General features: G+C 39.4%; 1 protein-coding gene across 2 annotated transcripts in view; it reads left to right on the plus strand.

Moving 5' to 3' along the window:
* Window positions 1–13,076, plus strand: part of phc2b (polyhomeotic homolog 2b (Drosophila)) — a 42,491-nt gene extending 29,415 nt beyond the window's left edge. For both annotated transcript variants that reach the window (XM_084929263.1, XM_084929262.1), the window contains exons 9-15: window positions 785–986; window positions 6,115–6,326; window positions 7,600–7,729; window positions 8,641–8,743; window positions 8,858–8,972; window positions 9,780–10,110; window positions 10,224–13,076. In XM_084929263.1, the coding sequence (XP_084785389.1) occupies window positions 785–986; window positions 6,115–6,326; window positions 7,600–7,729; window positions 8,641–8,743; window positions 8,858–8,972; window positions 9,780–10,110; window positions 10,224–10,378 (1,248 nt within the window). In that variant the 3' untranslated portion in view covers window positions 10,379–13,076. The remainder of the gene's footprint in view (window positions 1–784; window positions 987–6,114; window positions 6,327–7,599; window positions 7,730–8,640; window positions 8,744–8,857; window positions 8,973–9,779; window positions 10,111–10,223) is intronic.
* Window positions 13,077–13,674: the final 598 nt, after the last annotated feature.

A 13,674-nucleotide genomic window follows, 5' to 3' on the forward strand; every position in this document is an offset into this window, starting at 1 on the left:
AAACTCAGACTTAAAACTGCTCTAAATGCTCAGTTTTAGACATTTTTTCCCATTCTTGGATCTTTATAATGGCAAGGTGAGCAAATATGTCTAATATGGTGATCTTACTTAATTACCTGCTGTTCAAACTATGTCTGACTGCTAGCTCATCTGAAAAAGTTGACTTTAACCTGAGAGGATGTGGTAGCTGAACCTAGGGGCTACACCAAATCTCAGCAAAATGTAAATGAGGATTATTTTGAAGAGTGAAAATATGTCCTTGAAATGAATGTAACCCATCTGCTTTAATTAAAATCACAATTAGATGTGCAAAGCTATTTGCGTTCAAATTTTTGAGACTTTATTTTCTAATATGAAAAATGTCAATTTAAGAAGTCAATTCTCCAAAGTGAACTCTTCACCTGTGTCCTACCTGTAGATATAAAACCACAGGAAAATATCTCTCTCAGAGTAATGCTATCCTTTTCAAAATTGCGTAATGAATGTGTTTAAAGTATTTTGAGTTCTGGTACACGTTCTGCAATTTGGTATTTTGACAGTGGCAACCAGCTAAACAAAAACTACTTTTACAGCAGTTCCACAGTCTTAATTTCTTCTCTAAGAGACACAAAGGGAAAAAAACCCAAAAAACACAGGAATCTACACAGTATTATATTTCCCTCTCATGTGATGTTTTCCAAAGCTGATGGATTTCAATTTTTCAGTCCCTGATGTTTGTTGTTTTATCTCAGATGTCTTCTTCTCACACTTTTTTCTTTTTGTTTGTTTCTACTGCACTTCCCAGGCCTCCCGACTACTTCAGGACAGTAAAGATAAGCCGACCTCACTGGTAGTCAGAGAGACATGTCAGACCCCATCCACACAGCAACAGCAACAACCACAACAGCAGCAACAGCAACAGCAACCTGCAGCTTCTCCATCCCAACCCTCCAAGCCTGTAGAGCAGTCCAAGGTTGACTCAGCCACACCAGCTGTTCAGCAGCAAGGTAGAGACTCAGTGGGATTTTCTAAGCTGAAAGTCTTATTAAGAACATAATTTATGTACTTGCCTCTGGGACGACATTACTAGTAGGAGTTAAACAACTGTTAGCTACAAATTTGCGCCTTGACAATTCAGCCATCTCACATCTGATGTCTTTAATCTGTTCACTTGCATAATGAAGGAAGATACATTTTTGTTCTTACATCAAAACATGTGTTATCAGCTCATTCACACTGCTCTTCTTATTGTTTTCCATATCTGTGGTCATGACTTCACCCTAACCACTCATCTTATGAATCAGAGGGGGTTTCTGCCAAAGGTGTTATGATAATGAATCCAATTTTTCACTCTTTTCCAGCATACATCAATCACATAGACATTTGTTGATTTCATTATGGGTAAACTGATACATCAAAATGATAATAGAAACTTTAAAACGTTTATATTATATCCTTAATTCTGCTAAGTTCCACTGAGATTAAAAATCTTTTTCGAGAGGTACACCGTCAAGAAGGAAACGGATATTCTAATAATTGTAAGCACAAAAGAGCACACAGTGGTAACTGTTAAACGCTACAGATAATTTAACACACAATTCAGATTATAAGCAATTTTACAATCAAATAAAATCAAGATCAAAACTGGTAGAACAATGTGCTCGATTGTAACCTCTTCTGATAATGTCCGCTCCTTCTGTAAGCTCCTGCCTTGTTTTGGCACATACTGTCTGCTGTCGAGTTGTGTAATACTCACCTGGCCAACAGGGAGCAGTTGACATCGAAATGTGTTTACATTTGTATAGTGTGCTAAAGTTTTTACACCACAAATATACCAGATCCCACTAACTATGGCCTTAGTCCTAAAGTATCAGCTAACCTAAAGTATAGCAGTTTAACAAAATGACAAATACAAGCTGGCTTTCTGTCTCTGTGTTAACCTCATAGTAGCCTACCAACTTTTGCCATATGACTGCTAAGATGGGCTCCAGCCCCACCGTGACCCTGAGATGGTTAAAATGTTTCCCTGACACTTGGGGTTTGCTTTAGTCTTAACCTTTAAAATTGTTATTTTAATTGCATGTTTTTCTAGTTATCATTTTGATTTTATTGGGGTTGCATCCATTCACTGGCACATCTTTTCACTTTGGGCAGGAACTCCGGGATTTACATCTCATTTAGTTTCTTTCACTTATGGGAAGTTTACCGGTCCTTTTTTCTACCTGTCTTTTTCTTTGTGGTAGTTTTCAAGTCTTGCACCTTCTCTTTGATGACGGGCAATTTGACACTATCGTCATGCGTTTCCTACACACTAATCTTTATTGTCTAGTTCATAGTCATTTAGTAAAACACATACTTTCGAAAAGTGTACGTCTCTGACAAAGGAGACTGAAGTATTGCCTTAGAATGTGTGGGGTGGAGATGCACAGTTTCACATAAGCTCCTTGTCCATTAGTACCAACCTTAGGTGATGATACCAGGTACTGTTTTTGTACTTACTCTGCTGGAGTTCCAAACGATTCGAGGGGATGTCAGCACACTGCACGCAACCTATTGGTTTGTCAGTGGTGTCACGCAATCAGTTATGAGGGCGTCACCTTCACGAAAATCAAAACCACCACTTTGTTGTGGCGTTCGTGTCACATACTAATTAAGTCACAGGACGCTTGGCTGCGTTGCTATAATAACCCCAAGCACATTAGGTGGTACTCGATTGTAATAGAAAATGAGTTGAGTTGTGCCCCACATCGAGCTGATCTGAGTAGGTACTAATCGAAAAGGGGCGATAAAGGATATTTAGGCACCCATTTGGGGAATGCTTTGAGACCATGTTTTGCTTCTATGGAGTAATTCATTAAATTAAGTGCGGACCAAACTGTCTAAATGGTGTGGAGATGATTCCAATATGTGTTCTGTGTGGGGGTAGAGTGTATATTGGGGGACTTGGATGGCCCGTGTAACTCTAAAATCCTTTTTGCGGCCCTGCTGAAAAGCATGCCTTTTGTGGCAGGGTTATTTGAGGATTGCTTGCATTTTCAGTGAGAGACTGGTTGAAGTCTGTGCCAAAAAGAAGATATTTCCTGTAGTAGGTTGAAGCTGGAGGCTCTGTGCTGGTTTGTGTTGATGTGCAGCAGCAGCAGCAGCAGGCGGAGTGAGAAGGATCAGAGCTACTAACGTGGGAGGAAACGGGGAGGCGGGGAGATATTTACGTGAAGCGGCGCTGCAGCTTAAAGTCGCGCACAACAGCGGCGGGCTGGCGTGTCGGAGCAAAAACAAACAGCAAACCGCACGTGCTTTCTGACTGAGCAGAGCGGAAGTTGCGCGGTAAGAAAACGCTTTCTCATTCAATCCAGCCGGATTTTAGGGTGACAAAGCGCAGAGGAGCGGTGTTTACTTTCGCTTTGGAGGGGGTTTTCACAAAAAGCCGAAGCGTCTTTGTGGCGGTGCAAGCGACAGATGTGGGGTGGTCGCGTTGATGTTGACTGGTACGCTGTTACAGGAGGTCAGTGCGGGATCGTTTAGGTCTGCCGGCAGATGAGCAGGTGGATATGACTGCGCTAATTTGCCTGAAAGTGACCGTAATTTGACATTTGAGATTGCGAAATGTAATCGCATTAGTCCTTGTTATATGAAGACAGACATTTACGATGTTGCAAACAATACTACTAATACTACTAACAACTACTACTACTAATTACTAATACTAATGATGATGATGATGATGATGATGATGATAATAATAATAATAATAATAATAATAATAATAATAATAATAATAATAATAGGCTTCGTGTTCTCAAAAGTTTAGCCTTTAAATTTATGGCTGCAACTAATTACCTTATTCATAAATTTATTTATCTATAAAACATAACAAACAAAACAAAGTTTATGTTTGCTTGCTGCAAACCTCCGAGGTGTCAACTCCATTGTTATCACACACTCAGTGGCCACTTTATTAGGTACAGCTTGCTACCTTTTTGTCTTTAGAGCTGCTCTAATTCTTTGTGCCATAGATTCAACATAATGCTTGACACATTCCTTAGAGTTTGATCAGTTAACGATGTCAGCATCACAGGTTTTGCAGATTTATCAGCTGCACCTCAATCAGATCATCCAAAAGGTGCTCTGTTGGACTGAGATCTGGTGACTGTGGAAGCTATTCGAGTACACTGAACTCATTGTCACGTTTAAGAAACCAGTTTGACTTGATTGGAGCTTTGTGTTATCCTGCTGGAAACGGCCCCCAGAAGATGGGTATGCTGTTGTAATAAAGGGATTTGGATTTAGTCAGCAGCAATACTTTGGTAGGGTGTGATTATTAAAGGATGCTCATTTGGTACTAAGGGGCTGAAATATTAATTTTAATTCATTTATATAGCACCAAATCACAACAACGGTCCCTAGCAGTGGGGAGGCTGAACAAGCCAGGATGGATCCATGCTTTCATGTTGTTTTTGCAAAATTCTGGCTCTACTATTTGAATGTTACAGCAGAAATCCAGACTCCTCAGACCAGGAAACCTTTTTCCACTCTTCTGTTGTCCAGTTTTGGTAAACACATTAAGTTTGTTGCTTCAGTTTCCTGTTCCTAGTTGACAGAAGTGGCACCTGGTGTAGTCTTTTGCTGCTGTAGTCCATCTGTTTCAAGTAGAGCTTGACCACTGTTGGACTTTGGATACCGATGCCAATGTTTGATGATTTAAAAATCCCATATTCCGATATGTTTTTTTATTTTCTATCTTTCAGACACACAGACAGCTTTTCCTAACATTTATTATTTATAGTTATTTCTTTTTTTCATTCATGCCCTGCTTTGATCAGCTGATTGTTTGTAATGTTTTGAACTTGTTGCCAACAGGGGAGGTTGCAGAGTGCCCTCTGGTGGTTAACATGGTTGGGGCTCTTCTCCTGTGTCTTATTTACTTTTCATTTATTGGCTGTTATAAACGCCAATAGTGGTAACAAAAGGCTTACGGCGGCTGATATTCCAACAAAATCGGTCAGGCTTGAGTTCTTAACTGATAAGAGTGGCACTTGGCAGGGTCTTCTGCTGCTGTCACTCATCTGCTTCAAGGCATACTTTGTTTGTAATGACTGGTTATTTTGGTAAATCTCCTCTGACCGCTGACATCAACAAGGGATTTCTGCCCAGAGAACTGCTGCTCACTATATGCGTTCTCCTTTTTGGAGACCCTTCGTATAGCCTAAAGCTGGTCGTGGGCGAAACTCCCAGTAGATCAGACATGTTTAAAGTCACTTTAATTACCTTTGTTCTCCATTCTGATGCATCAATGTTATTGGAAGATTGCATTAAACAGTTAAACTGATGTTCATTAATGGAATTCGCCAAAGTGGATGGCGAGTGTAATAAATTGTAATTATTCAAATTTAAGAAACTGAGATGGGTTACTGTTGAACATTTTCACTTAAATGTGATGCAGATTTGATGACATGATTACTTTTATTAAATATGCTTGATAAAATTTCCCCAAAATTAAAATGGGAATGAAATGCTTGGTTTTACAGCTGAAGTTTTGTTTGTTTCATGTGTTTTTAAACATGAAATTATAGCAAATCCCATAATATGTCCAGCATAGTGTCTGCAAATGTGTTGTTTGTAATGATCTCAGCATTGTCTGCAGCACATGCACACGTAGCATCACAATAAAATGATTCATTTTAAGTACATTGTTAAGAAAATTATTAAACAAATACTCTATGGTTTCCTTTTCAGTATTACTCTAACACACTGTATTTATATTTATGTGCATAAATATGCATACAATCCAATATATTTATATTTCCAATGTAGTATATTGGATAATTACATTAAATTTTATATAATTATGATTATATGAAAATCTGACATTTCTATTGAAAAACAAACAAAAGGAAAATGACTCCAGCTCTACTTGTCTTGCTTAACCAACAATGTACAACCAAAAAATATTCAGCTTATCGTAGAAGCATTAACCATTCAAATCTGAAAATGTAATCTGTCTTTTCTGCTTTTCTAAATGACTGAAACTACTTCTTTTTAAGCTTTAATTTCATTCAAACTGAAACATTTCTCAATGGATACATGTTCCTTTGTATTAAATAGACCCATTTTGTTTTTGTTTTTTCTCTCCATCAGGTGGGGGTACAGCGAAGAGGCCGAGTGCAGCAGTGGGGACCCCACCTCCAGCCATGACCTCAGGAAATGAGAGCGAGGCGCCCACCGTGACGGGCAGCACGCCACAAAACGGAGAGAACAAACCACCTCAGGCCATCGTCAAGCCCCAGGTCCTCACACATGTCATCGAAGGCTTTGTCATCCAGGAAGGAGCTGAGCCGTTTCCCGTGTGTGTAAGTGCTCAATCGCGGCAATACTGGCAAACAAACATGATAAACAACCCAAAGCCAGCGCCGTCTCCAGTGTACACGCCTGCAGGGAACTGTCAGCAGGCAAACACATACCCTCTGTTACTGCTAGCAGTGACATCGTACAGCTTCTGTTTGATTCACTCGTTAATTACAGGGAGATGAGACCCTGTGAATGGGAAAGAATACAGATGGAAGAAGGTAATGAGCAGCGCTCTGTAGTCAGTTCATTTAATCAAGGGCATTAAAATCCTTCCTTAATCTGTGTAGTCATCTCCCTTGAAATTGGTTCGTTATTATCTCATATTGTTTGTACAGTTTAACATGTGCTTATATATTAATGTTTGTCTCTTCTCAATTGTATTAGTCATTAGGGGAAAAAAAAGTGTAGTTTTAATTTCTAGGCTTTGGCCTCTCTGCCTCCTACTGGACATTTTGTGAAAATGCTCTATATACATGCACACATGGCTAAACAAGCAGATTACATTTCCAATTTTTAATCAACAGACATGAAAATAAATAAAATGCAGTATTTATGAAGATGCGTACACACGTGATGACGCACAGAGCTGAGGATTATTTTTCCTTTTATAGTAATACATTTTTTATTCATTTTATGACTCAAATGAATCTGATTACATTTTCCACCTCAGTGTTCTGTCAATTTAAAAAAAGAAGAAAGAAAAAAAGAAGAAGAATAAATTAAACACTGAGTATATATTTCTTATGATGCCAACACTGTCCTGTAAAAGAACTTGATTGTTAACAGTTAACTGTTACTTTATATACGCTGGTATTCAAGTTGCTTTATGTGCCGTATGCACAGGAGAATTAACTGTATGCAAGCTTCATGTGTGCGACATGCAATGCTTGAAAATCAGACTACATTGAAGTGAACACGTCAAGTCTACATTATCAGTTTAAATGGCCACTGTGTGTGGTGGTTTAACAATGATGGTGTTTATCTGTTATTTTTGTGATCGCTATATATTCAAACATTAACATCCGGAAGACTAAAACATTCAGTTGGTGACCACTGTTTCCTTTTAAGTCTAAAAGGTTTAACTTGTAGTGGCCAGCAGTCAGCTGACTTTTTTTTAAAAAATGTCATCTCATCAATACTACGGTAATGAGGCGCAGTGGGGCTGTGCAGTGAAACAGCTGCCCTGATTTCCAGGTTATTATTTGGAGTAGCAGCAGTCTTTGCGTTAATGTTGCTGCTTTAGTCCATTTATAAATATTTTATGCCCCACACCAGGTGGAGCGTCTGCCCATTCTCATCGATAGTCCAAAGAAGCTGGACCATCAGCTCTCATCTGACCCGGACAAAACTCCGGTCAGCAACGCAGCCAACACCGACTCCGAGCCCGAGGACATGAGCCAACCAGGTGAGACCAAACACATTACAGTGTAGATTGTGTATATTTCTTTGTGTAGCTTCACCAGGTTTTGGAGGTGTTAGTCTGTTGCTCCTGATTTTTCCTGCCAGGGTTTCACATAAGGTTAAAGGAATTCACTTTACAATGATCATCCTCTCACAGTATTGGAAGGTGTTACGAGCAGACACCGACCCAACAGACAGAAACTCTGACCCTGGTGTGTCCGTAGAGTTTATTTAACTACGTAAACTGCATTTTGCTCCTCTTCCCCAACAGTCAAACCCCACACTTCTAAATAATGTAGACCCTCTGGATGTGTTTTTAACTCAGTTGCTGGAAGTTCATTATTAATTAGATGTTCTGTCAGTTCCTGTTTCCTGATACATGCTTCTTTTTTACCTTTGTCTAACATGTTGTAACAAGTTGTCCATTTATAAGTTAGAAAAAGACCTATGTAGAAAAGTGTTGAAAATATCGGAAACGGTGTGGAGTAGATATTTGGCAACACTAGCTAATGTTGACATTTGTGGTTTTGCTGCAAATGCCTGGTTTTTTTTTGCCTTCACTTTAATGTGGGGAGGAAGTGCCATCAGTAGCTTTACAAGGGTTGACCAACTGATGTAAACAAAGCAGACCAGACTCACTGCACTCGCAGAGAAATCTCTTGAAAGAGGTTCAAAACAATGTAGGTTTGTATGTATTTGACATCTGCACCCTGAGCCTTAACCATCTCATGACTCTCCATCAGAAGTAGAAATGATGCTTTAACATTGGGCCCCGAATAGTTTAGATGAGCTACCTACAGTTTCAATTTTCTGCACGCTGAATACACCTAGTATTATGTCTGTCCTTTTTTTTTTGTTCAGAAGAAAGTAATACTTGACACGTGTGTTGTGTTTATGGTGCTTCCTCTCCGCCAGAAAAAGATGAGCCCAAGCTGACGTGTGAATACTGTGGCTGGGTTGATTTTGCTTACACATTCAAAGGCTCTAAAAGGTTCTGCTCGGTGGTTTGTGCAAAGAGGTGAGTAACCTTGGCTTCTTTTTCTTTCATGTGAGAAAATAGAATTTTTTCCATTATGTTCACAAAAAAGGAATTTAAAAATATACATATATATATATTTATTTGTATGAACAGATACAACGTAGGCTGTACGAAGCGGATTGGACTTTTCCGTCCAGAGAGGAACAAACCAGCAAATCGCTGGCGTCGACGGTCTCAGGGCCGCCCCAGTATTGAGGCAAAAAAGCAGGTAAAAACATGCTTCTTAACTGTCATAAAACTTCCTCATCAACACTTTACCTCTCATCAGATACTGCTTCTGCTGCACATTTTAAACCCTGCACTTTTCATGCCTCTTGCTTTTTAATGAAGTTGAACATAATTTGTGTGAGCCCGATTATCTCCCTCTGTCTTTAAAGGGTCATTAAGTACTCGATGATCTTCATCAGCCTTTATTGGTGACCGGCAGAAATGGGAGAGCATTAGTAGAGATTTTCTGCCTTCTGCACAAGTTATATAGATGTAGATAACAACTGGATTTACAGTTTTCTCCCCACACGTCAAAGCCTTCTTTTGGGACGTAACACATTATCCTTTAACTGATCTTAAAGAGAAGCAGTTTAGGTAATTACAGCAGAAATTCAGTGGAAAATATAAAGCAAGCATTTTACACCACAATAGTAAAATGTGGTTTAAAATTTTCTTTTTGAATCAAGAGCTTTTTAATATTTTATGGCCAGCTTATGTAATGTTATAAGGATTCAGCTTTAAACCTCCAGTGGGGGGTGCTTTTGTGTCATGTTTACACCAATATGCTTAGGGCTTTGCAATTCAAAGACAAAGTGATCTTTGAGGCAATGGTATTGATCCATTAATCCCCATCATATCCCTGCAGGTGTATTATCGGCATTTAAACCTATTGTACCCTACAAATCTTACTTATTACCCCGTTAATCTTTGCGTTGACTTTTATATTGACCTGGGAGTGTTTTACTTATGCGCTATCCTTTTCTTAAATGTAACAATTGATGTCACTCCTGTTTGTATTGCTTTGCAGAAGCTGGCCTTGTCACCACAGCAAACTCAGGGCGGTTCTGTATCCTCACCACATCCCTCCCAGCCCAGTCAGGAGGAATCCAGCCCGTGTTCAGACATGTCGAGCTACGAGGAGCCACCGTCTCCCCTGTCAGCAGCCAGCTCTGGACCTTTGGCTCCTGCCCCGGCTCCAGCCCAGGTCCCCGTCCCTGTCCGCCGTCAGCCGAGCAGGGCCTCGGACCAGGAGGCCTGCGTTGGGAGAGATGGAGCACCGCTCTGTCAGCGCTTCGTACCCAACGACCCCACCAAATGGAATGTGGAGGAGGTTTATGAGTTCATTCGTTCACTACCAGGTGAGTAGGCTTTGCTAAGGCACAATCATAATGCTTTATACTCTAATGTGTTCCGTGTATGAAACCTGTTTACCTGTTATTAACTGTAGCTCGTGCCTCTGCTGTTTTCACAGGTTGCCAGGAGATAGCAGACGAGTTTCGCTCTCAGGAAATCGATGGACAGGCCTTGCTCCTGTTAAAGGAGGACCACCTGATGAGCACTATGAACATTAAGCTGGGACCTGCACTCAAGATCTTTGCACGCATCAACATGCTCAAAGACTCTTAGCAGGAAACCGTGTGTGTATGGGTGTGTCTGTTTGTGTGTATTTGTATATTATAGCACTGATGGCACAGAGTACTGACTGCACTGTGAGCAGGCCTGCTCCATTACTGGACTGGTTCCTGTCATCCAGAATCTCACTCAAGCTTGACTCGACCTCCCAAACCAGATCATACTCACCGGCATCAGCTCAGTCGCCTTGTGACCATTTATGCTTCTGCTTGGTAACGTTAGAGTGACATGTCAGACACTTCAGTCTGTGTTTACATGCAGTCACAGGAGAAGCTTTTCAGTTGCTAAACCTTAAAGGAGCCTGTACAAAAGCTGTGCCAAAATCTTTTATTTTTCCAGATGAAAAGAAATTATACTTTAAAAGTATACATGGTTGAAACAGCAGACGCATAAGTTTCCACCTGGCAGTGCACCTGGTGAGTTCTTTCTGGGTTAAAAACAAAAAAACTAAATGAGTTGATGTGGGTATAACTGTTGGTAGAAAAGACATCAGATGTCAAAACTGGAGACAAGTTAATGGCAAGCAGCAGCCTCTGGAGCTGAAAAAGCCAACGCACAAGTGCCAAAAACTGCAGTTCTTCTACAGTCGCTGGCTCTAAAAGCCATTAATCCCCCTTACCCAGTTTATGCTTCCCGTTGTCGCCCTCGCTAACAGTGGTGCTGGCCAACAGTGACATCACAATTGCTGGCAAGCACGACGCATCGGTGTCATGTAGGCTGCCATTTCAGTGACACAGTCGTACAGAAGCTCGGAGATTCTAGAGGGATTTTTAAAGCAAGGCAGATGCAGCAACAGCTTAAAAACATGACTTTGCTGTAGCTTTGCATCCTTTTTCTTCTTCTCCTATACCAATGCTCCTGTGAAGGATTCTTCTTAATAGGAGATGAATCTGATGTGCGTCAAGCACCAGTATAAATGGGTACAGGGCTATAATGACGTCACGGTTGGTGTAACAAGCAATTTGATTAACATAAGCTAGACTTAAGACCCCATTGTTAAAATGCTCAACTTTACTGTATCAATAAACATGTCTGCAGCCCTGTACAAAAATGGTTTGGTCTTTCTGGATAGATTACACCTTCAAACAGCCTAATTGTATCTTATAGCTCTTGGCGAAGCTTCCATTCAGCTAAATAGAGTCGCTATATTTAACTTCTCAACTGTGTTTGGTGCCTTTGGGAGCTTTTTTAATGCCGTTATCTGACATTTTATATGGTATTAAAGCACTGCTGAACTTCATATCTGTGCAGGTATCTGTACTATAGATGCAGCTTACAAACCAAGCTTGCCAGCATTAACTGATAGCACTGTTTGCTATTGAACAAATACATTCAGCACAGCTCCAACACAACATGGACATATAGCTCAAAGTTTAAAGTGCCAGTCCATAAGTTGATAAGTGATGTTGCACTACATCCATCAATTACATAATCTGCTTCTCTGCCATAAACAGACGACGGGGGAAAACACCTCTATAATGTCAGCTTTTCAAGCTGGGGAATGATAATCTTCTATTACATGTGTAATCTGTTAAGCTGTGATCACAGTGCAGGAGAATTAAGATAACAAGAGTGTCCTTTTAGTACCAGATGTAACAGCAATTATCAAATGTCATTAAGCAGATTCCAGATGAAGATACTGATCCTGTGATAATTACAGAAAAATGAAGTGTCATGTTTGCCCCGGAGAAGGTTTTTTTTTTTTTAAAGTCTCTAAAAGCTTAACTGAGGGAAAATGTGGCTAAGAGAAGAGACAGTGCCAAGGTGCATTACCTGTTCAGTTATGATTGGGCCAGGTCACACTGCAGCACAGTCAGTGCTGAATGGAGGCATTGGGACAAAACATGAGAGAAGTCTCGATTTATTATATTATTAGACAAGTTTTTGTACAGTTTGGTTAGCGTGTGAATGAGAGCGAGGTGGCTGTACGTGCGGCTGGGAACAGAAGATTGCATTCATTAATTTGCCCATTTTTATTCACTTGATGCTCCTTTGCCTTTTCTCACAATAGACTCTCACAGCTCTCGAATACAAAGCTTGAATGCGAAGAAACCATTTAAGCAGCCTCTTTTGTGACATCGATTTTTCCCTTCCATCCGCCAGTTTTCTCCTCTGAACTTACACTGCTTACAAATGATTTTTTTTTTTTCCAGCTGCTCTTTTTTCTGTTGTTGTTAAAGATTTACTAAACTATGATATTGATTTCTTGTATGAGATTTGTAAAAGTACACTAAATTATCAAAGAAAAAAATGTGGGTACGCTGCTCTCTTTTCGTAGCAGCTCTGTTTTTGGCACTTATTTTCTCTTTTGCTTTAATGTTGAGGAAACGCTTCACCTAAAAGTGAGAAATCTGGGGTGGCATTTGTGAAGCGGTGCCAAAAAAAAGTTTATATGTGCATCACAGCTCAAGTGAGGAAGAAGAGTGTGAATCTGTTAAGTTATCGTTTTGCTTTTTTAACAAAAGTATAAAAGGTGTTTGATATTTTGAAATATGCAAATGTATAAAGTACCATTGGCTTGGGAATTTTGGGTTTGTTTGTTTGTTTTCTATGGGGAAAAAATGTTCATATTTACTTGTTTTGTGGGCGAGTTTGGAAAGTTGACTTTTTTTTGATACTGCTTTGTTAAATGCTTGTATTTATCAAAACTGTTTGTTACACATTTTGCAGTCATAAATAATTTGCTATACAATTCTGTGTCGGGACATTTGTGTGTGTCTGTGGATTTTATTATTTATTTATTTTATTAATGGGACACTTCTAGTTGTTAATTTATATACAAAGCATTTAATTTCACAAATTCCATTTGAATGAATGTGCTTGTGTTTTTTGGAGTATGTTATCAGAATTTTATGACCACTGTTTCTTTCTCTTGAAGTTCCAGACTCGTGAGGACCGAAACTTAAAATGCTGAAATATCATCAGTTTTATTTAATTAAAGATGGAAAATGATTTTGAAAATGGGCAAATTTGGCAATATATTTAGAGATTTATTCAATTAAGCACCAAAGATCTAAATATAACTGGGCACCAAAGCATTTTTTTTAAAGGCACATATTTCTTCTTTTGATACATGTTCAGTCTCCCTGTCTACATTAAGTATTTAAAGAAATATGCTAATCTATAGACTGATCACAAATGAAATCCAAAAACGATTAACAAACAGAACACCATCTGAAATTATGGCGTTATTATTATTATTGGGATATGATATAGAAAACATGAGCTTGAGAAGACACGCGAAAGCAAATTTGCTTTTTAGCTCCATTTATGTCCATTCCATTTGGCCT

The sequence above is a fragment of the Perissodus microlepis genome, chromosome 5 (genome assembly GCF_051167445.1).
Source record: "Perissodus microlepis isolate ML-2025 ecotype Zambia chromosome 5, ASM5116744v1, whole genome shotgun sequence".
Classification (NCBI taxonomy): domain Eukaryota; kingdom Metazoa; phylum Chordata; class Actinopteri; order Cichliformes; family Cichlidae; genus Perissodus; species Perissodus microlepis.